We start from the raw sequence: 24,027 nt of genomic DNA on the forward strand, positions 1-24,027 counted from the left end.
ATATAACAGAATGTTTCGTGTTTATGGTATGAATATTTTTGGCTAAGGATGTTATTAAGGTTTATGGTATAATTGTATTTTTTTGCATTAGACGTTGTTTAGGTTTCTGGTATAAGCGCAAAGGTTATGGCATGATTGTTTTGTGTTGGTGGAAAGAAAAAAATAAATTCAACAAAAATATTTCTCACAATATTAATATATTTTGCGACACAATAGTTTGTCGCCAGTTTGGTGAACTGTTTGTTGTTAATTTGTGACTTTTGGCAACAACTATTTTCATTGCTAAATAGTGGCATTGGTGACAAATTGTTGGTCGCCAAATGTTGACCTTTGGCGACCATTATGATCTTTGCTAAAAAATGGGTTTTGGCGACAAATAATTTATTGCTAGATAGTTCGAATGTCCTGATTATAGTGACTTTTGGCGACGTGGTTGGAAATCTGTGATAAAAATTTGTTCTATTTAGTGACAAAATATTTCATCATAATTAGCTACTTTTAGTGACAAGTTCCTATGTTGTCACCATTGACTTTCCTAGACAACCATTCCGCAACAAAATTATTCTTTGTTGTGGAAATGTTTGGCCATGAAATCGGACTATTTGGTGGAAAGAAAAAATGTAGCCGATTGTGTTTCTTGTAGTAGTAAAATAGATAAATAGAAGAGAGAGATTTCGAGATTGTCCTTGCATTAATTAGTACAAGTCCTTAAATATTAGCTTGCTTTACCACCGGAAAGCTCCACAATTTAGAGAGAGACAGGAAAAAAAAAAAAAAAAGAAAAAAAGAAAAGAAAAGAAAGAAAAAGAGTGAGTGAGTGAAAAAGAAAGGCACATTCACTGGGTGGGTAAAGGTTAGGCCTGTTGGTTGGGTTTGATGCAGGTGTCTGTGTCTGTATCTGAGATGGGTAAAGTAATGGCAACCGAAGGAAGGTTGCGAGCTTCTTGGTTCTGCAACTCAACTGTACTTTCACTGCTTCTGAGAACGCTCGGATGAGCATCATCAGCAGTTGTACCCGTTATGGCTTGGGTGGGTATTGCGTTTTCTTCCTCCTCCTCCTCCTTCTGTTCTTTGTATTTTCCCCATAGAACTGAGTAAAGACCTGCTATAATCAACATTGACCCAACTATTCTGCAAGGTGGATTATGAAACAATATTAATAATGAAGTACGAATTATTTCATTCCAGTTAAGAAAAAAAAACAAAGATTTAAAAATCATAAATGTTATACAGAAAATCCCACCAGATGTGGCACTAACATTTTAAAAAATATTTAGTGTTAGGTTTGAAAATAATACATACTAAAAGAATATGCATATAGATAAATAAAGGTATAATAATAAGATGAAGGTGAAGAGGAAATTAATAATGAATTACCCTCCAAGATAAATCTTTTCAGCCAGGATAAAAGAACCCATGATGGCTACAATGATCATCGTCAAAGGGCTAAAAGCAGTTGTGAAGACGGGTCCTTTTGTCTTCATCACTAGTCCTTGGACATAGTATGATATGCTTGATGTCACTATTCCCTATACATACACAAAAAATAAACAAATTGAATGTGTGCGGACAATAATGCTATATCAACATAAAAATTATATACAATTTTTTAAAAAACGAATGTGATTGAATCAGTGTCTTTATGATATGAATCTTTTGGTAAATTACACCATTAACAATCAGTGTCTTTATGATATGAATCTATGCCTCTCTGGCTGTTATGCTGCTAGGCTGCTGGTTTGCTATTGCTTTGTGGCTGCACACTCATGGTCAATTTGGCTGCTAAGCTGTTTGGTGTTTGGGTTGAAGCTGGTTTGGAGATACACTCTCTTGTTCATGCTGGTTTGGAGCACACTGTTGTTCTGCTTCGCCTCACACTCTGTTGTCCAGCTATGCCTTATTGTGAGGATGGGCTTTTGAGATTACCTCTGGTTTTTGTTTTTCTTCGTTGGTTTCTCACCAACTAGGAGGTTGGAGCTTTTTTTAGCTCCAAGATCCTCTGTATTGATGTATTTTTTCATACTCAGTATGTATTTATCATCAATAAAGTCTTTTCTTTTGCCGATCAAAAAAAGATTGTAATAAGGGATTGTCGAACAAAGTTGTGCACATGTCAACTTCTTTGTTAATGGACATGGAACTGTAATGCTTTCACTTTAAAATAAGAGGCCGGTTTCTGTTGGGTTCATTGTCATGGGTTGTCTAGTCCAGTTTACATTATGGGGCATTATTTGGAACGCACTTTGATAATTTAAATCGTTTAACGTATATGATTTGTTGAGTAAAAAATTAAATTGATTAGATATTGATATGCACATGATCGGATCACAAAATCATGCAAAAAAAAAATAATAATAAAAAAATAAATAAATTTCATAATTTTGTAATCCAATCACGTGGATATTGATATTCAATCAACTCAAGTTTTTTTGCATAAATAATTTTATCGACAAACCTATACAATGAATGGCTCAAATTACCACTAGTCCAAAATAAACTTATAAAATGTAAATTGTTCCATCCAATCTATGATCACCCATGCTCATAAAATAAAACAATAAAAAATAAAATTTGTTACGTATAATTTTATTTCTTATCTCATTTTTTTACATAAAGACACGAGTGAGTGAGTTTGATATGCATATATGAATATAGATATTGTTTATGTGCTTAGGAGCAATAAAATAAAGAAATGAAATTATTTATAGTATTGCTCTAGAAAAACGACACAAAAAAATGTCAAGAGAGAGAGCATACAGCATAGACGGCAGCAAGGAGGTTCATGTCCCAGCCGATGGACCAAGCAGAGGGTTTGTGTTCCATGACAAAAGTGACAGCAATAGCTTGCAGTGTCCCAAAGAAGCACATCAGAGACGTGAGTGTGAGCTGATGCTCCTTGTATGTTTTCAACGCCGCCTTTTGTAAAATGAACAAGAAAGCCCAGGCGAGTGTTGCAATGATGAGGAAGATAGAGCCCTTGAACCAGTCCTTATCACTACTAGTACCACTAGTACCAGTACCACCACTTGTATATGATTGCCGAGGATGTACATACTTTGACCACACCATCTCCACCACGGGGCCCTTGTACAAGGTCATCAACATTGCCCCTCCCACTGTTATTATGGTTCCTACTATCTTTGCTTGGTACATTACCTTCTTCATGTTTACCTTCTCCATCCTAGTCAAGGGCACACAAACCACTTCCTCAAACAACGAAATATACCAACTTTATTTTGTATATAATTTTTAACTGGAACAATAGGACCCTGATTATTTTTTATTTTATTTTTGAACTACTGATTATGCTTGCTTGTTTTCCATATGGATAGCAAAGAGTTCTAATTCTAATGTATTTTTTTATACTAAATCTTTATAAATCATGAAAATATACTCTAAAATTTTGGGAAATTATAGAATGTTCTCGGAGTATTACGTGTTTGTACTTCTTAACCAATTATCATTTAATATGCTCCCTTATATTTCTCAATCACCCAAGACAATACCACACCTATCAATCTTTTCCACCAATCACAATGCTATGAAATATCACGTGTCTATACTCCGAAGTTACTGAATAATTGTCCTTGAATTTTATCTCAGATCGTAGACTTAAAATTAGTGGAATATGAGTCACACTTAAAATAAATGTAGTCCATTAATTCACCTTTTTAATGAATTTTATGTGTTAGTAGTATTGTTATTTTTACAATGGAAAACTATCACACTTATTTATTTAATTTAATTTTCTTTTTAATAAAGAAAAGTTAGGTATCAATTCAACAACCTAATTCTTCAGACAAATCTAATAAAAATTCTATAGTATAACATTACTCATGAGGAAATAATAAGGTGGAGTTGAGGTGGTTTAAGGTGCTTACCGAAATATAACGGCCATTACAAATGTCATGGCCGGGAGCATGTTGCTCATTGCACAAGAGAAGGTCGGGGACGTAAATTTTAGACCCGCATAGTAGAAGTTCTGGTCTATCACCGGCCTATCAAATACATACATTAATCCGAACAAAAACTTTTATTTTCATATTCATCATATATTTATATATACATATTATAGTACATGAAAAAGGACTCTTAAATTTAATACTCAAGGCAAGGATTAGAAAGGAAGGACTAACCCAAGAAGTCCAAGAACAAATATTTGAGCAAAAATAGGAAACGTAATCTTTGGTCGCTCTTTCCTGAAATTGAATGGAACATATAAATATATATATAGAAGAATCAACTGTGTGGAAGCATTGGTTCAATAAAAGTGGAAATAATTTTAAATTAAAAAAAAAAACCTCTCCAAGAAAATAGCGAAGGGAGCGATGACAGCGGTAGCAATGGCATGGCGATAAACCACAAGCACGTAGTGGCTCATGCCTCGGTTGAGTGACACCTTAGTGATAATATTCATGCCAGCATATCCAAACTGCAATGATATCATAGCAAAATAGGGTTTCCAGCTCTCTAAGAAGCTGCCTTTGCTGGTGTTGCCACTCTGATTCTTCATTTTCTCAGAGAAAAATATGGAAAGGTTTTCTCAGGAAAGTTAAAATGCGAAGGAAAGAAAATAGGGGCCGGGCCAGAATCAGATAGAGCAAGCAAGCCAAGCACAATTTGGTGGATGCCTAGCTAGCTACCTATCGAGAAATGCCATTGTGATAAGCCCTATTTATATTATACTTTGTACCTTAACCTTGTTCATGTGGAATCTGAATATCCAATAAAGCAAAATTCTGATTACGCATTTACATTAAACAAAATAAAAAATCAATTCTTTAGAATGGTTGGGGGTGAGGAGAGAGAGAGGATGGAATACACGTGGTCGCATTGTATTAAGGCATCTGAGTCACCAAACTAGAAAGAGAGAGAGAGAGTGTGTTTGTGTGGCTTAAGCCCATACGTACATAGATTCCATTTGTGCTAATAAAGTGATTGAGACAATCAACTTTGTTGCATGCAAGACGCAACTCGGTTAATTAAAACACGTCCTTCTCTCACTCCATAACTATATTTTTCATCAATTATGTTCATTATATATATATATATATATATATTATTATTTAGTGAAGATTGAACTTCATGTTTAAACTCACAACCTTGGATTTAATTAGAAAGACTCTTATCACTTATGTAAAATGAAAAAATAAATATGGAGAGAATAATGAAAAAATAAATATGGAGAGAATAATTGACAGAGCAAACAGGCTCTTTGTTTTCAATTGTATTAATCCTTACGGGGAGACTCCATTTTATAGGAGTGATTATACAACATTTGCAAGACAATATAATAAAAGGCTACTAGACAACATAATGAAAGGCAACAATCATAATTAAAGGCACAACATATAAAACTAAAAGTAGCCGAAAGGAAATGGCACTAACTAAAGCAAATTGCACTATCTAAGGCATCTGATGACTACTAATGACACACAAATATAATATATACATTATATATATTATATATTATTAATAATGAAAAAGAAGCTTGATTTCAAACACTCCCCCTCAAGCGACGTTGTAGATGTTAATCATTCCCCATTTGTCCGTCAGATCTTCAAAGCTAACTCGAGCAAGAGCTTTTGTGAGAATGTCAGCCTTTTGGCTCTTTGTTGGAGTGTAGCTGACTTGAAAAACTCCTTCTTCAATCTTTTCCTTGATAAAGTGTCGATCTATCTCCACGTGTTTAGTTCGATCATGATGAACCGGATTCTTAGCGATACTGATGGCGGCTTGGTTGTCGCAGTATAAAACCATGGGATGCTCAGATGGAACCCGTAATTCTTCTAACAGTCTGTTCAACCAGATTCCCTCACAGATACCTAGGGCCATAGCACGAAATTCTGCCTCAGCACTACTACGGGCTACCACTGACTGTTTCTTGCTTCGCCATGTAACCGCGTTCCCCCAAACAAATGAACAATAGCCAGAGGTTGATCTTCGATCAGTCACTGAACCTGCCCAATCTGCATCTGAAAAAATCTCAATTTTTCTATTTGTTGTTCTTTGGAAGAAGAGACCCTTTCCTGGTGTCATTTTTAGGTACCTCAATATTCTGGTCACAGCAGTCATGTGTTTTTCGGTTGGATTATTCATGAATTGACTGACCACACTAATAGAGAAGCCGATGTCTGGCCTTGTATGAGAAAGATAAATGAGTTTTCCCACAAGACGTTGATATCTCCCTTTATCACTTGGTGCACTACCGTCACTTTCTTCCAGTTTGATAGTTGTGTCCATAGGAGTTTCTGCCGGCTTGCATCCTAGCATCCCTGTTTCATTTAGTAAGTCTAGAACGTATTTACGTTGTGAGACTGCTATACCTTTCTTTGACCTAGCAATCTCCATTCCAAGAAAGTACTTAAGATTTTCAAGATTTTTAATCTCAAATTCCTTTGTTAGGAATTTTTTAAGTAAGCCAATTTCCTCTTCATGATCACCTGTTAGAATTATGTCATCCACATAAACAATGATAATTGCCAATTTCCCTCCTAGGGAGTGCTTCACAAATAATGTATGATCGGATTGACATTGAACAAAACCATACCCTTTCACTACCTTAGTGAACCGCTCAAACCAGGCCCTGGGAGATTGTTTGAGACCATACAGGGATTTTCGGAGTCTGCAAACTTTGTTGAAATTTGATGTCGTCTCAAGTCCAGCAGGAATGTCCATGTAAACTTCTTCCGTTAAGTCACCATTGAGGAAGGCATTTTTTACATCAAGTTGGTGAAGTGACCAATCGAGATTAGCTGCCAAGGATAAAAGGACACGAACAGTGTTGAGCTTGGCAACTGGAGCAAAGGTTTCTTGATAGTCAATGCCATAGGATTGAGAGAATCCTTTAGCGACCAACCGAGCTTTATAACGATCCACATTACCATCTGCCTTGTACTTTACTGTGAAAATCCACTTACATCCAACTGGTTTCTTACCTCTTGGAAGATCAGTAATTGCCCAAGTACCATTCTTTTCCAGAGCCCGAACTTCCTCATTGACTGCCGCCTTCCACTGAGGAGACTTGAAGGCTTCCTGAATATTCTAAGGAATGGGTATCTCTGTGATGCTAGAAGTGAAGGCACGGAATGAAGGTGATAACTTATCATAAGAAATAAAGTTCCCAATGGGATGCTGAGTACATGATCTAACTCCTTTTCTCCAAGTTATGGGCATATTAAGAATACTGTTTTCTAACTCAGAATCAACAGTACTATCTGTGGTAGGAATATTATTACCTGGAATGTTGCTTGGATTAGAACCCGGTTCAGCCTCATGGGATTGTTGAGAAAGTGCTCCTTCCTCCGTGTCCTCTTGGATGTGCTCATTATCCCGCAAGTCAACAATGAACTCAGAATTTTCGGCAGGTAAAGATTGATTAAATGACTCTTGAGGTGTGTGATTTTTGGTGGTGATGGATGGCTCACTAAATGACTCAAGGGTCTAAAATTGATGTTCCTGGGTTGGAGTCTCCCCCTGAATGACGATTTTAGGATAGTAAGACTGGGTTTCAAAAAATGTGACATCCATGGAATTATAGAATTTCTTTGTGACCGGAGAGTAACACTTATACCCTTTTTGATGTGAAGAATACCCAATGAAGATACACTTGAGCGACCTGGGATCAAGTTTACTTCGATACTGGTGATGGATATGAACAAAGACAGAGCACCCGAAAATTTTTGGTGGGATGGTGGAGATGAGGCGAGTAGTTGGAAAGGATTTTAGGAGGAGTTGACAAGGGGTTTGGAAATTTAGTACCCTAGATGGCATCCTATTAATAAGGTAGGCTGCTGTAAGAACAGCTTCCCCCCAGAAGAATTGTGGAACATTTGTGGAAAACATTAGCGATCTGGCAACATCTAACAAATGCCTATTTTTTCGTTCAGCGATGCCATTTTGTTGTGGGGTGTCAACACATGAACTTAAGTGAACTATCCCTTCTTTTGCTAAAAATTCTCCTAGAATGGAGTTGAAATAGTCCCTAGCATTATCAGACTTTAGAATTTGTATTTTTGACTGGAATTGTGTCTGAATCATAATGTGAAAATTTTTGAAGATTTGGGTTGTTTCAAATTTGTCTTTCATGAGGAAGATCCAGGTTAATCTAGTATGATCATCTATGAATGAGACAAACCACCTAGTACCAGTTACATTTTTTATTTTGGATGGACCCCAGATATCACTATGAATTAGTGAGAATGGACGAGACGCTTTATAGGATTGTATGGGAAAATGGGACCGTACATGTTTAGAAAATTGACATATCTCACAATCAAAAGGTTTTGGATTTTTATTAAATAATGAAGGAAATAAATGCTTGAGATACATAACATTAGGATGACCTAAGCGATAGTGCCACAACATAATTGCTCTATCGTTATTTTGACACGAAACCGAAAAAGAACTACCACAAATTGCCGTTTGAGGTTGTTCCTGTGGATAGTGGCGTTCCTTAAGGATGTAGAGTCCAGAGCATTCCTCAGCATTGCCAATCGTCTTCCCCGAATCCAAATCCTGAAATTCACAATGAGTTGAGAAAAAATTAGTAACACACCTCTTTTCCTTAGTGAGTTTACTAATTGACAATAAATTACAGTCCAAGTCAGGAACAAGGAGAACAGAGTTGAGAATAAGATTCCTAGACAGCACAACTGAACCTGTACCGGCAACCTTTGATAGTGAACCATCTGCTATTCGGACCGTTAAATTATTTTGACATGAGCTATATGTATCAAAAATTGTTGCATCTCCCGTCATATGATCAGATGCTCCTAAGTCCACAATCCAAGGTTTTTTACATTTCTTACTAACAGTAAAGGCGTTCAAAGAATTACCTTTGTGAGCCAAGGTTCCGGATCCTATGATGTGGTTGGAAGACGAACCAGATTGTGACTGTAGAATAGGAGACATTAGTTTCTGGAGCATCTCCATTTGCTCCTTGGTGAAAGGGCTTGCTTCAGGTTGTGGTGATAGTTCATTGGTACCTGCATGATTACCTCTTCCTTCTTTCTCAAGAGGCTGACGTGGCTTCCAATCTGCTGGCTTTCCATGAATCTTCCAGCAAGTTTCTCTCGAGTGACCCGGCTTTCTGCAATGATCACACCAAGGCCTACCTCCTTTATTTTTCTGACGGTTGTCAAAAGGAGTGAATTGAGTCTTAAGAGCCGAGCTTTCTGCCATATTCAGTTGTTGATGGGATCCCATCATGAGTTTTTTCCGACTTTCTTCGCGACGGACTTCAGAGAATGCCTCTCTAAGACTAGGTAGCGGTTTTACTCCCATAATTCTTCCTCTGATCTCATCAAGATTTGTGTTCAATCCTAACAAGAATTTAAACACACGCTTCCCTTCGACAATCTTTTTATACAACAAACCATCAGCAACACACTGCCAGTTATGAACCTCAAACGTATCAAGTTAACCCCATAGACGAGTAAGGGTATTGAAATATTCAGTTACCGTAAGATTGTCTTGACGTAAATTGTGGAGGGAGCTTTCAAGCTGGATGATTTCAGATGTGTTTTCCTTGTCCGAAAATGTTTCTTTTGCCATGTCCCAGATCTCTTTGGCAGTATCACATGACAGAAAATTTTCGCCAATGTCCGTGGTCATAGAGTTGACGAGCCACGACATGACCATATTATTTTCGGCTATCCACCTTTTGTAGGTTGATGCTGTGGTTTCTGGTAGCGCTGAGGCTCCGGTGATGTAGTCATCTTTCTCCTTTCCCCGTATAAACATTAATATGGATTGAGACCATTGCAAATAATTTTGCCCATTCAGTTTATGGGCGGTGATCGGAAGATGAGAGGTTTCCATTTGATGAGAGGATGAAGATGATGAGATGATAATATCAGAAGAAGAAGGGGATGAGTTGATAGTCATTCCAAAAACTGGACCGTATTTAGTCATGAAATAGAAGGATAGATTTGAGTAGAAGAGAGAGACAAAAAATTAACAACAGAAAAAACTCGAATACTGACTAAATGGGCGAAAAATAATGAGACAGGATTACACCTGCTCTGATACCATGAAAAAATAAATATGGAGAGAATAATGAAAAAATAAATATGGAGAGAATAATTGACAGAGATAAAACACATATTATATTATTAATTTTTATTTTTACTTATTTAAATTGTATAAGTATCCCGTGTGTCACTCGTTAATATATATAAAAAACAATTATGCAATCGAATTCTTGTTAATTTAAATTAGACGAATATGGCCTCGTATTGCCACTTCTACATTAGCTAGACTTAATTCGTGCTGTTGAAATATTTCATCTTTAGACATCAATTTTGAAAAAAATATTCAGTGTACATGAAGTAAACTTATGTGTAATTTGATTTTCATTGATTTAAACAATAAGGCATACCCACTTTATGCTGCTTTTCATGAACTAACAAAACAAATGCCACAATGTAGAAGAGTTCAAATGCTTCCGGAGCACCAGATAAGTCCATAAACTTTTCTAAGAATTTAGGATAGGTCAAGCTTATTACTAATTATTTTTTAAAAAATTAACTTTATCTTTATGTCAAGATAAACTAAAACAAGGGCTATATATGATTAGATTGGTGGCCTATCTTCTTTTGATTGTGTTTGGATATTAAATTTGAAAAAAAAAATATGAATGGAAAAAAAAAAAAAAAGAAGTAATTTTTTTTTAATTTTTTATTATCACTTATAGACACAAAATAATGAGATCCACATTTATAAATGTATGAGACCCACTCACTTATGTCTTTGAATAAGAAAATGAGGTAGTAAATATAATTATATGTAGCATTTTTTTAATTAGAATAACATTTGATCATTTGCAAATTACATGTACCCCGGGCTGGTCTTAATTGGAAGATGATCACTACAAGAAAATACACAATTGGCGATCACTTTTGCCGACTAAAAATATTTTGGTTGCCAAAAGTTGTGGAATTGGCGACCAAAAATTATGTTAGTCGGTAAAAGTACAATATTTAGCTACTAAATTTTTTTGGCGGGGTATATTAATTTTTGGCGACTAAAAAAAAATTTAGTCGCTAAAAATCTCACAATTGGCGACTAAAAAAAATTTAGTCGCTAAATTTGCCACAATTGGCGACTAAAAAAATATTTTTGTCGCTGTATATATAGTTTTGGCAACTAAAATAATTTAGTCGCTGAAAGAAAAATAAAAATTTACTTTTTATCTTTGGCAACCAAAAGTTTGGTCGGCAAAACTTTAATTTCAGCGACTAAAAAATATTTTGGTCGCTGTATATATAGTTTTGGCAACTAAAATAATTTAGTCGCTGAAAGAAAAATAAAAATTTATTTTTTATCTTTCGCGACCAAAAGTTTGGTCGGCAAAACATTAACTTCAGCGACTAAAAAAAATTTTGGTCGTTGTATATATAGTTTTGGCAACCAAAATAATTTAGTCGCTGAAAAAAAAATAAAAATTCACTTTCTATCTTTGGCGACCAAAATTTTGGTTGGCAAAAATTTAATTTCAGCGACTAAAAAATATTTTAGTTGCTATATAGATAGTTTTGGCAACAAAAATAATTTAGTCGCTGAATGAAAAATAAAAATTCACTTTTTATCTTTGGCGACCAAAATTTTTGTCGGCCAAAATTTAATTTCAGTGACTAAAAAATATTTTAGTCACTGTATAGATAGTTTTGGCAACTAAAATAATTTAGTCGTTGAAAGAAAAATAAAAAATTACTTTCACTCATTACTCTTTCTCTCTCTTTCTATCTATCTGTCTCTCTTTTTCTCTCTGTGTCTCTACCTCTGCCTCTATTCTCTTTCTCTCTCTCTCACTCATCACTCATCACTCTTCTCTGTTTGTCTGTCTCTCTCTGTGTCTCTATTTTTGTCTCTGTCTCTCTTCTCTTTCTCTCTCTCACTCATCACTCTTCTCTGTCTGTCTGTCTCTCTCTCTGTGTCTCTCGTTTATCTCACTTTTCTCTATCTCTCTCATCTCTCGTCTCTCTCTGTCTCTCTTCTCTTTATCTCTCTCGCTCATCTCTTCATGTATCTCTCTTGTTTATCTCTTTTCGTTCTTTTTTTTTTCTCTCTCTCTGTCTGTCTCTTTTCACCCATTTTTTCATCTTCCTCTCTCTATTCTTTTTCTCTCTCTTACTCATCACTCTTCTCTGTTTGTCTATCTATCTGTCTCTCTCTGTCTATGTGTCTCTCACTCATCTATCTCTTCTCTCATCTCTTTTCTCTCTCTGTTTCTTTCGTTCATCTCTCTTGTTTCTATCTCTCTTGCTCATCTCTCTTCTCTCGCTCTCTCTCATTTCTCTTTTCTCTCTGTCTCTATCGCTCATCTCTCTTATCTCTATCTCTCTCTCTGTCTCTCTCATTCATCTCTCTTCTCTCTATGTCTCTCTAGCTCATCTCTCTCTCTCTATCTATCTCGTTCATCTCTTCTCTCTCTGTATATTGTTTATGTTACTCTTTGATCTAGCTTTACAATTTCAAGTCACCAAATAGTCTTTGAACTGTTTGTTAAAATGTCTGACCCAGAAATGTTTATTTTGAAATGATAAAGAATTAAGATGAGAAGGAATGGCTAGGCTACCAATGAGAATTTTATTTATTATTTTGTGGTTGGAATTGGGATTTTTTTTTTTTTCTCTGATGTTCAAAATTCAGAAATTTGAAATGGTCAAATAGCGTTCGACTACTATTATTCAAAAACCTGAAATTGTTGGGATGTTTAAACCTTGAAAGCGTAGTGAATTTTTTAACCCCAATATGAACACTTGTGCATGTCAAGCTTTTGGAATGACTTAGATGCCTTTGTTTTTACCTTTTCAACAGTGCTACCAATATTTATTGGTCCTCCTAACTGCCCAAAGAGCATCCTTTAATATTGCATCATAGCCCTTTAAGTTATGCTTCCCAAATTTCCTAATGGATAGTAGTGTAGTCGCTACTTCCAAGTTCCAATCTACTTAAGTTATGCCTCCATTCATTTAGGGCCCCTTCTGTTTGTGGGAGTAAAATATGAATGTAGTGATATCAAGGTTCAAAAAATATAGGGACTTTGCTGATGTTGATTATTGCAGGACAGTGGTAGTTAACTTTAGTAGTGATATTAACATTCTAGAAGTGGTGAAATTTAGTAGTTAATAGAATGGCATACACAATGACTTTAATACATACAAAAGCAGAAAGCATGTGTTGAAGTTTGAAATATTGATGATGACATATGTATGATACTTGTATTTTGATATCGATACGTAATCAATTCCATGATTTGTCAAGAGTTTTAATCTAGAGATTTCAAACATTTGGAATTGGCTTTTAGAAGATGAAATTAATGTAGTCCTAATATGTGGTTTTTCAATATATGTTTCCTTGTTGCAACTCATTGCTGTGATGGAAATATGAATAGGTTGAGCTTTGTTATAGCATTATTCAATTCAAGTTTTATTTGGTTGTGTTCTTTGTGCATGTTGGCAAAAGAAAATTTTACCATAATATTGTTATCTGCCTCAATTTGCAATATTTTGTTTGAAAACCTGTATAGTCATTTAATTGGCCTGTATGCATATGTGAATGTGAATCTGTCGGAGATTTTTTCTGATGTCCGAACTCATCAAATGAATTCAAGTACTCATACGATCGTTGATATTGAGGCTTGATATTGAGGCTTCAGTTGTTTGATCTTCATGAGTCAAAGATCCAAAAAAATGATAATAATAAACATTTTGTTCATATTTTTAAACATGTTTTTTAGTTTATATTTTTAAATTTTTTTAAACATTTTGTTCAAACCAAACGCGCTTGTAATATATGTTTTTTTAAAAATAAACAAAAACCAATTTATAGAATTTATGGAAAATATTTTTCATTAAAATATTACCCCTACTTCTACCAAAGTAAAAAAATAAGAATTATTTTTTATTCATTAAAATAAAAATGAAACAAATAAATTTTCAACCTTAATAACTAAAAAAAAAAAGAATCAAAAAAAAAATCATTAACTATTAAAAAAAATTTATTTTAACAAAAAATATTTTTTTTTTAAAAGAGCCATGGCCGTTTGCCACTCATTTTCCACGATTGTACTAACGGTTGTAGCCACGACTATTGCCGGCGAGTGAGGAGGAGAAGAGATGAGAGGCGAGCGTTTAGAGATGGAGGTGCAAGAAGAAAGTGAAGAAAATGTGTGTAGCTTTGCAAAGTTGTTTTTTTTTTGGAATTGGAGAGGCGAAATAGACAGCTTTGCAAAGTTGTCTCCCAGACGATATTGCCCTCAAAATCGCCTCTTCCCTTCAAGTTTCTTCCGTGCAAATTGTTTTTTTTGTTTTTATTGTTATTTGAATGTGATGATTTTGTTTATTTTTTGTTTATTCTTTTTTCTTTTTTGGAATTTCAAGCTATCAGATGTGTAGTCGTTGGCTAGTTGCTCGTGGTTTTGGCGCGCGCTGTGTGGGTCAGATTGTGTGTGGGAGAGTCTGTACAGAGACAGATGGCCAGCCCTTGATTTGGGCAGAGACTCTTCTTCAGCTCCACAGATCAAAACCCATCAGCTTGACCCACAAATTCAGTCCTCCATGGTTCTCTCTCTCTCTCTCTCTCTCTCATTTTCAGTTCATTATCTTGTTTGCTCTTTTTTTTTTTTCTTTTTTTTTTTGGGTTCAGTTTCTTGTTTCAATTATTTGATTTTGGGAATTTTGTGTTATGTGCTTGAATGAAGTGATTATTAATAGTGCAACATAATTTAATTTATTTGGGTTTGTTACTCTGTCTATTGTTTTTTAGCTGGGTTTGAACTTTGAAGTCTTTATGAGGACTAAGGTCTTTATCCGCTACTCTTCTAGGATTAAAAGCCTCGAAGGCTTTCTTTTTAGATTTCACTAATTCTATTTTCAATGCTCCTATGCTCTTCTTTGATTCCACCCCAGTTGGACGAATTTTGACCCGAGTAAGATTTTATTCTTCTTCAATCAATTCTAAAGTAACCATAGTATTTATGTATCGTAGTGAAGTGTAATGTATTGCATAGCTAGTTACTGATATGCACTTTTATATACATGCTTGTTATATGTAGGCTTCATCAGATTTATGTGTGGTGGATTTCGACATACCTTTCTCATTTGCCTTTGTGGTTGCTCCTTTAATTGAATCGGTAGCAATCATTGGCATTATGGCGTCAGTCATGTGGCAAGTTCTCTTTGTAGCATTCTTTGCTATAGTGGCTTCAAAATATGTTCAGGTGAGTTTCATTTTCCAACTTAATAGTAATATTTTTCTTATTTTCATTGATGAAAGGAAAATTTTAATTAAGAAAATTCTTTGACTCAAGGGATATTATCAAGCCTCTGCAAGGGAACTAATGAGAATCAATGGAACAACAAAAGCACCTGTCATGAATTGTACAGCCGAGACCTCACTTGGAGTGGTAACTATAAGAGCATTTAACATGGCAAACAGGTTCTTCCAAAACTACCTAAAGCTTGTAGACAATGATGCAAAACTTTTCTTTTACTCCAATGCAACCATGGAGTGGTTAATTTTGAGAGTAGAAGCACTTCAAAATCTGACTTTATTCACTGCTGTTTTTCTCTTGGTTTTACTTCCCAAGGGTTATGTTGATCCAGGTATATCCATGGTTCAGTGGAATAATTCATTTATAGCTTAGAAATTTTCTTTTAGATTCGTAAAACATGTCTTTTTTGTAGGGCTTGTTGGACTTTCTCTTTCTTATGCTTTGGCTTTGACAAGCACCCAAGTGTTCATGATTCGATGGTATAGCAGCTTGGCTAATTATATTATTTCAGTGGAACGAATCAAATAGTTCATGCACATACCTCCAAAGCCTCCAGCAATTGTGGAAGATAGAAGGCCACCATCTTCATAGCCTTCTAAAGGGAGGATAGACTTACACGATCTAAGGGTAAGGGAACTTATTATTAATCCCACTACATGGAAGGTAAAGATAATCAATTTTACCACTTCATCACACTCCTCATAGTATATGATGAAGTGCCATGGCGGTTATCGATTTTCATAATGTAAAAGCAATCTTATGTTAGTAAACATATGACAAATCAAATTAATTCTTGATTGCAGGCTCTAGAAAAGTGTCAACTCAAGACTACCATCAACAGTCTTCCAAGTTTGCTAGATTCTTCTGGTGAATTGAACTCCGAAACATGGAAGCAACTTCATTGAAATGCATATTATGATGCAATTTAAAACATGAAAGATTTAGATAAAGTCATTATTCAGTGAAGTTGCACTCCATAGTCCATACATAACCTTATATTTATAAACAAAGCATAAATTTTGTTCTTTCTTCTTGTTCCAACAGTGAGTGACGAAGGTGAAAATTGGAGCGTGGGGCAACGCCTACTTTTCTGTCTCGGAAGAGTCCTGCTAAGAAGAAACAAATTTTTAGTTTTGGATGAAGCAACAGCTTCAATTGATTCTACCACTGATGCCATTCTACAAACGATAATTAGGGAAGAATTCTCAAATTGCACAGTGATAACTGTAGTTCATAGAGTTCCAACTGTCATAGACAGTGACATGGTCATGGTCCTTTCTTTTGATATGCTTCTATTCCACCCAATAGCTTTTGAGTATTATCTTCTTATTTTTAAATGTTTTGGTAAACACCCCTTGCTCCAATAAAAAAAGATCAATTATAATAATTTGAGGATAATTTTATGATACACTGTTTGAAAAAATTTAGGTAAAACTTTCACTAAAGACCTAAAAAAAAAAAAAAAACTTAAAAAGTCTAAAAAATTGGCTTATTTTTGTCTTTCGTATACTTTGTAAAAATGTTTTCCACTTTTTTTTTTTTTTTTTTTAAAAAATTCTAGGATTGTTTAGTCCATATGAACCTTTTATTTTTATTTTTATTTTTTTAAATTAAAAACTGACTTAAAGGTTAAAAGAATTAACTAAAGACAAAAATAAATCAATTTATATGTATTGTGTAAGTCTTCCATTATGTTGAATTGGGTTTTAGCACTTGTTTCATTGGGTAAGACCCAATTTTTTTTAATGGCATTGTTAAGATATTCTAGACTGATGGGTTTAACTTCAAATTCAAATTGCGTGATTGTTGTAAATGTAACAGGTCATCAAAGAAGAGAGTAAGTGTTGTTGCCATAAGCAATGATGGTCTGTTTGTTTGTTTTGCTGACAAATTTGGGGTTGTTTGGGTTGTGGATTTGGATGGATTACATGAAAATCAAGCTTCACCCAGTAAGAAGAAGGCAGTGACAATTCTTGCCCACTACTGTAGCATCATTACTAGCCTGGTTTTTCGTTTGTTGTCTTTGTATCTTTTCTCTTCTTCATTGCTTTGTTCTATATATAGGCATTTGTTAATGCCTACCTATTTCCATCATAATTATATCAAAAAATAGATCATAACATTAATAATACATCTAAGACTTGGCAATGCAGATTTATGCTTAGCAATTATGGGTAATTTGTTTCAGTATATTAGCATAGACATTTCTATCATTCAAAGTTTTTTTATTTTTTTTATTTTTGTGAATCAGTGGTCATTTCTCCCATTAATGATAAAAAAAAAATGGGATGGATATTATTCTAAACAGTTGTATCTTCTTATAGGAATACTCACCAGATGGACGATTCATTGTTCGTGCTGATCGGGATTTTAAAATTCGTGTAACTCATTTTCCTCCCCATTGAAATAAATAATTATTTAGTCAATTCCATTTTATTTCTTTATCCAATAATGTTAATCTTATGACAGGTTACTGTGTTTCCCAAGAAGCCTTTGGATGGAGCTCATGAGATACAAAGTTTTTGCCTTAGGCATACCGAGTGAGTGATTTTTTTTGTTATCACATGTTTATATTACATCAGTGGTAAGAGAAAACAAAGTTGACAGCAGATAGGAATTGGGGTTTTGGCTTATGTCTCTGAGAATTTTGCTGCTTCAGCTAAAAATAAATATTTTTTTTGGAAAAGTTATTAACATAGTGACATTGAGAATCTGATTGTAGCGTCTTTCTGACATAATGGTCCAGATTAACTTAATACATTTTGTTATAACAGACGGATGTTTTTTGGCTGATGTTTATTTAACTTCACTCAATGCTTGTCAATTATAAGGTTTTGAACTAGATAGCTTTTGAACTACATATTTATTAATATTCTACATAGATAGCTTTTGCTGGAAAATTGAGTATCTTATCTTATCTGTTTCACTAATTGATTTGTGTCTTTCTCTTTGTTGAATTTCAATATCTGTGGTTCTACTCACACAGCAATGATTACCTTGAAATATGTCATTGTCACAAGGCAATATATGAGATTCCCTCTGTCAAAGAAGGCCCTGCTCAGTGGATACCAGTATCAAAACTAAACTTGTGCTCTTTTTTTTTTTTTTTTCTTTGTCTAAAGGAGGGGAAAAAATAGAAAAATAAGCTTTCTCCACTGTTTTTTAGCTTGTCTAACAATTATTTGATGCAGGTCCTGCGAAAAATATGCTGGTATTTAGTTTTGCCACCTCATGATCCTATGCAGTCAAGTCTTCTTAATTCCACATTGGAGGATAAAGATCCAATAGTAAATTCCTAATTTTAGGTATGTCTATCCAATTAATCTAAAACCAATAGTAATGACCAAAAAAAAAAAAAATAGAGAGCATAGTTTTGTTCTGTTAACACTATTGGATGCTTGCCCTTCTGTTCTGTTATAGGTTGCTCTTGAAACAGCTTGTTACGATGGAGGTTATTCAGTGGATGACTTTATGGCATACATTCAAGGATGAATTTGAGAATGAAAAGAACATGCTTGGTGGTTCTTTAGGTAACAGAACAGCTGAAGATTTGAGACAGAGAGTAATAAAACATGTAATCTTTCACTCATGTTCAATTATATATTTCAATTATATGCTGCAATGGTTCATCTACAAGACATTATTGTTTCTTGTAGAACATCTTTGTTGTCTCAAAGTATTACTGAAGGATTACCTTGGCGAGACTTGCTGAGCTGCTTTGTCTCATTGTTCAGGTATGCCAATACTTAATTGTGGTTTAGTCATCATCAAATGTTTGTAATGTAATCATATAAATTGTTGCCATATGGTTAATTTTTTTTTTTTATGAGAATACTTCATTTTGGATGTTTTTCTAGATTCTAACTTTTCTTATTTTATTTGTAGGTGACTTCCAAAAACGATCAAGCACAAGGCTGATGCTTCAAAATCATATATATTCCTTCATGTTTTAGAATTTTTTTTGGATTCCTTCATTGATTTTCCTTTTAATTTTTGTTCAATTACTTACTGGTTTTCAATGGATGGATGTTTAAAACTTGTCTCAATTAATGTTTTGAATGGAATGATTGTAAAGTTTGGGATTGAGCAGGAAAATATGATGAATTTTAATGTTATATTTAGGTTGGGTTGAATGAATTTTGTTCAATATTGGATTGAATGTTTATAAACAAAAATTGATTGTTTAAAAAAAAAAAAAAAAGAGATTCAGCGACTAACTAATTAGTCGTTGATTGTTTAATGTCTTTTGGCAACAAAATATTTGGTTGAGAAAAGTTTTGGCGACTAAATAATTGGTCGCTAAATTCTACACTTTTGCGACTGAAATCATTGGTCGGCAATTCCTCAACTTTTGGAGACGAAAATAGTTGGTCGCCGATTTTTTGCTTTTGGCGACAAACATATTTTGTTGGGAAAATATCACTTTTTGAGACCAAATTGTTTTAGCGACTAAATGAATTAGTCGTAGTAATGATATATTTAGCGACCAAAAATTTAGTCAGCAAATTTAACTTTTTCCCAACTAACAAAAGTTTTGGTCGCCAACTACTTTTGCCGACCCTCAATTGGCGACCAAAGTGGCGACCAAAAAAATTGGTTGCGAATGACTTTTGTCGACTAAAAATGGACTTTTGCCGACCAAATTTTTAGTCGGCAAAAGTGTAATTTTTTTGTAGTGAATATTGCCGACCAATCTTTTGGTCGTGGAATGTGACAATTTGCGACCAAATTAGTTGGTCGTGGAAATGGGCAACAAATGCCGACCAAACTATTTGGTCGTTGAATGTGCGAATTGGCGACTAACATGTTTGGTCGGGAAAATATGACTTTTCGCGACTAAATAGTTTAGCTAAAATATGAATTTTAGCTACTAAATGGATTAGTCGCAGTAATTATATATTTAGCGACCAAAAATTTAGTCGGCAAATATAACTTTTTCGCGACTAAAAAATTTTTTAGTCGCTAATTACTTTCCGCGACCCTCAATTGGCGACCAAAGTGGCGACCAAACAAATTAGTCGCGGATAACTTTTGCCGACTAAAAATGGACTTTTGCCGACCAAAAATTTAGTCGGCAAAAGTGTGAATTCTTGTAGTGGATGACTGAGGACTGGACATGCAAATGAAGAATAGTAAAATTAAAATACCGAATAAAAACAAATTGTCTTGTAAGTATATTTGAAATACGGAGATCTCCTAAAGTTGCTTCATACTCCAACAATAAATTATATAAATAGAAGGTAGAGGTGTTCACGGTTCGGTTATGGCTGAAAAATCTCTAATTTGCCATCCATTCGTCGGATGGGTGGATTGGAAAAAATCAATCCGTATCTGTCCATCGAATTGACAGATGCGAATTGAGCGAATTGACGGATTGACGGATGGATGCAAATCAATTTGGCGGTTTAAATATTTACAAATTTTGAACATAATACAACAACTTGTCAATATTTTTTTTGAATAACAATCCAACCTAACATAACGAAATGATTATCAAGTAAATTGTCAAATATTAATAATAAATACATATAAGAAAATCATATATTATCAAAACTATTTCATTACTTCTTTTTTTTATTATTTATTGAAAAACTATTTAATTTGATTTTTTTTTAAAAAAAATTACAAAATTAAGTCATATATTTTTCACACAAAAATACTTAATGTCAACCCTTGCCATTTGGTAAAAGGATTTCTAAATTAAAAATAAATTAAAAACATAGCAAAATATCTAAACTTTTTTTTAATTAAAAACATAAATTGAATAACTAAACAAATTAAAAATATAAAATCTTACAAATTATTAGAAACGGTGTGCAAAGTCTTGAAAACACTATCCTGGATGCAATGGCATCTTTTTAGTGTCTCATCAAGTCCTCTGGATTGTAAATATCACATTTCAGTTCTCATTAAGAATCTCGGGGAATGGACAATGAAACAAAGAGGAAGTATCTTAAATGGTCCCAAGGAGGAACTACAAGAAGAGCAACCATTACTCTGCTGCTATTAATATGCCTGTATAGCTCTTTTTTTGGCTACTGCTATTATTCTATTGTTATTTCTTTTGATTGGTTTCTCATCAATCTTCGGTTATTATTTGTATATGATTGTGTTCCCTTCACGGTACCATCCTAGTTGGGATCGTAGATGTTAACTATGATGCTTTTGCTTTTTCCTTGCTTTGTTGATGTGATTTTCGCATATATTGTGCCTTTGACATCAATAAAGCTTTTGTTTTTGCTGATAAAATAAAATAAAATAAAATATTAGGGGTACTCGCAATTTGATGGTTCGGTTGAGGCTAATTGAACCTCAAATTCGCCATCCGTCCAAAACTAGGCACATTGAAAAAAAATTAATCCGCAATCGTCTGCTCGTCATCACACATCCGTCCAAAATATGGCGGATTGATTCGATTCGGTTCGGTTCGGTTCGGTTCAAAATATTCACTTCTCACCCCTAATAGAAGGGCATGCATTTCTCTATCTGTTTTTTTTTTTGAACGGCAGAAAGGAGCTTTATTGATGATAAAAACAACAAGGATTACAAAATACATCAACAAAGCGGGAAAACAAAGCAACAAAGCTAGACAAGATTGGTGAGCTACCAATCAAAACAACCAACAAAAACCAGTAGACAGTAGGAAATAAGATCAAACTGCAGCAATGTAACAGAGCAACCAAACAGCAGCAATGAAGCAGAGGCACCTCCAGGACTGAAACAGAGTTGAAACACCTCCAGGTCTGGAACAGAGTTGAAACTCAGCAACTCAGATCAAACTGCAGCAATTCAGCTACTCAGAACCCCTGCACAGATTCCCCAACACAGAGTCCAACCCACACATGCTACTACAACACACCAGAAGATAGTAGAATATAAGCAAAAGCACTACTGCTGCTGCAAAAACACTCAACCCCGACCACCTAAACAAACTCGAATCTGGCTGATATTATAAAGAAAATCATTAATGGAGAAAATCATTATAAAGAAACTCATTAATGGAAAAACATTTCTCTATCTGTTAATTACCTGAAGTGTCTCATATTATTGAATAGAGAATGTTATCGATCTTTTTGTCGTCGTTTTGTATTAGGACTAAGATTTTCTCGCTTGGACCATGTTGTTTGAACTCATAGGATTCATCATGTGTCTCATTACAATAATCCAAATCGTTTATTTTTTAAATCAAACATGTAAATCACCCATATAAAAAATTCAAATCGATTCATTAATCTTATGCATGTTAGTTTATAACATTTATTTACATAAAAACATGGCTACAATCATGAAATCGATTTAATTTTTTTTATTTATTTTTTATTTTTTATAAATAATTTTCACATGATCTAAAAATTAAATAATTCAAATTATTGATATGAGACGCCCAAAGTAAAACTCACGGTCGCAAATAAGATGTTCTAGTTCACAAAGTGTACGGGACAAAATCTGCTTCCTTCATGTTATTTCTTACTTGAAAACTTGTAATTAATTTCTTTATTTATTAATAATTATTAAAACATTAAATAATATTTTATCATGTAATATGATGATACAAAATAACAAAAATACGAGCATATATAACACTTCTCTATTAACCCTCTATTACATTACAAAAAATGTCACTTTTGGCTACCAAAATATTGGTCGCCAAAAGTCCAATATTTAGTAGCTGAAACGATTTAGCGACTAAAATATTTTGTCGGCAAGCTCGTCGCCTTTACCTTGTCGGCGATAGTATTGGCGACTAAATTTCGTTTGGTCGCCGAAAGTGACTACATTTGGCTACTAATATTAGTTTAGTCGGCAAATGTTATGTTTCTGCCACTAAAACCTTTAGTCGCCGAATGAGGCTTTTTGGCTACTAAGTTGTTGTGGTCGGGGAAGGTGTCACCTTCAGCTACTAAATAATTAGTCGCTGAAAGTACACATTTGGCTACGAAACTGTACTTAGTTGGCAAAAGGTGCATTCGGCGACTAAAGTGTTAGTCACTAAAAGTGCATTGGGTTATGTTTTTGCTACTAAATTCTTAGTCACCAAAACATTTGATTACGTATTTAGCTACCAAAATATTTGGTGGCCAAATACTTTAACGTGTTTTTAAATTTTTTTTTTTTTCTAAACAACCTGTATCCATTATTAATACAACCTGTATAAATAATGTAATCCATCAATGCTAAATATGTTATCAAACATTCAACAACGTGCACACATTTTAGTTCCAACTATCCAAAAAATTAATATTGAGCGTCCAATTATATATGTATATTACAAATTTCATAAGAACCAAGACTAATCCAACGTCAATAATTTAATTTCATACATAATACAGGAAAAACCAACTACTCCCATTACACATTTTAGTTCCAACCATCCAAAAATAAATACTAATAAGTACAAGATGTCGTCCTGACATCACTATAAGCTCCCATTGTTCGAGTCCTTCCATAAAACCCTTCGATTGGAAGGGGCCAACTACTCCCACTCGCCCATCCCCTTCGTCCACTGCTGTTGGCACCTGCAGAACCATTGCATGAATGTGAAATCAAGTGCATGTCTAATAAAAATATAGAAAGGCATATTCATAGTGTCCTCGATCCAATTACACAATGTAAAATTACTGCATAGGAAAAAAATAAAAGACGTGCTTACCTGCAGTACCATGGAAGTTGAACCCATCATCCCAACCAGGCAATTGGACTTGTGTTCAGATTCTTGCATCTCTAGAGCCTGAAGAGACCTTCAGCAA

The 24,027-nt window shown here is 34.3% G+C and overlaps 2 protein-coding genes and 1 long non-coding RNA gene across 4 annotated transcripts in view; all 3 read right to left on the reverse strand.

Annotated features, from left to right (window-relative positions):
* Nucleotides 1-672: 672 nt before the first annotated feature.
* Nucleotides 673-4,661, reverse strand: LOC114262632 (WAT1-related protein At5g07050). Its single transcript, XM_028203008.2, has 6 exons — nucleotides 4,302-4,661; nucleotides 4,137-4,199; nucleotides 3,882-3,998; nucleotides 2,758-3,181; nucleotides 1,378-1,529; nucleotides 673-1,131 (listed from the first exon to the last, which is right to left on the reverse strand). The coding sequence occupies exons 1-6, from the start codon at nucleotides 4,511-4,513 to the stop codon at nucleotides 855-857; spliced, it is 1,245 nt and encodes a 414-aa protein (XP_028058809.2). The 5' UTR covers nucleotides 4,514-4,661; the 3' UTR covers nucleotides 673-854.
* A 3,534-nt stretch (nucleotides 4,662-8,195) lies between these two features.
* On the reverse strand, nucleotides 8,196-10,052 carry LOC145820307 (uncharacterized). Its single transcript, XM_082915490.1, has 3 exons — nucleotides 9,463-10,052; nucleotides 8,838-9,390; nucleotides 8,196-8,517 (listed from the first exon to the last, which is right to left on the reverse strand). The coding sequence occupies exons 1-3, from the start codon at nucleotides 9,913-9,915 to the stop codon at nucleotides 8,483-8,485; spliced, it is 1,041 nt and encodes a 346-aa protein (XP_082771616.1). The 5' UTR covers nucleotides 9,916-10,052; the 3' UTR covers nucleotides 8,196-8,482.
* Nucleotides 10,053-23,491: 13,439 nt separating this feature from the next.
* Nucleotides 23,492-24,027, reverse strand: part of LOC145820308 (uncharacterized) — a 30,236-nt gene continuing 29,700 nt past the window's right edge. For both annotated transcript variants that reach the window (XR_014361576.1, XR_014361575.1), the window contains 2 exons: nucleotides 23,931-24,008; nucleotides 23,492-23,796 (listed from right to left, as the gene is read on the reverse strand). This is a non-coding gene — a long non-coding RNA (uncharacterized LOC145820308). The remainder of the gene's footprint in view (nucleotides 23,797-23,930; nucleotides 24,009-24,027) is intronic.

This window comes from Camellia sinensis, chromosome 2 (genome assembly GCF_055761805.1).
Source record: "Camellia sinensis isolate YWXY chromosome 2, ASM5576180v1, whole genome shotgun sequence".
In the NCBI taxonomy this organism is placed as follows: Eukaryota; Viridiplantae; Streptophyta; class Magnoliopsida; order Ericales; family Theaceae; genus Camellia; species Camellia sinensis.

Coding starts and splice junctions, on each gene's coding strand:
- LOC114262632 (XM_028203008.2), bottom strand. CDS start 4,513: ATGAAGAATCAGAGTGGCAACACCAGCAAAGGCAGCTTCTTAGAGAGC. Junction 3,999..4,136: donor TTTGTTCTTGGACTTCTTGG/GTTAGTCCTTCC, acceptor TGTATTTGATAG/GCCGGTGATAGACCAGAACT. Junction 1,132..1,377: donor GAAAAGATTTATCTTGGAGG/GTAATTCATTAT, acceptor TCCACCTTGCAG/AATAGTTGGGTCAATGTTGA.
- LOC145820307 (XM_082915490.1), bottom strand. CDS start 9,915: ATGACTAAATACGGTCCAGTTTTTGGAATGACTATCAACTCATCCCCT. Junction 9,391..9,462: donor TACGTCAAGACAATCTTACG/GTAACTGAATAT, acceptor CATAACTGGCAG/TGTGTTGCTGATGGTTTGTT. Junction 8,518..8,837: donor CGGAACCTTGGCTCACAAAG/GTAATTCTTTGA, acceptor TGTGAATTTCAG/GATTTGGATTCGGGGAAGAC.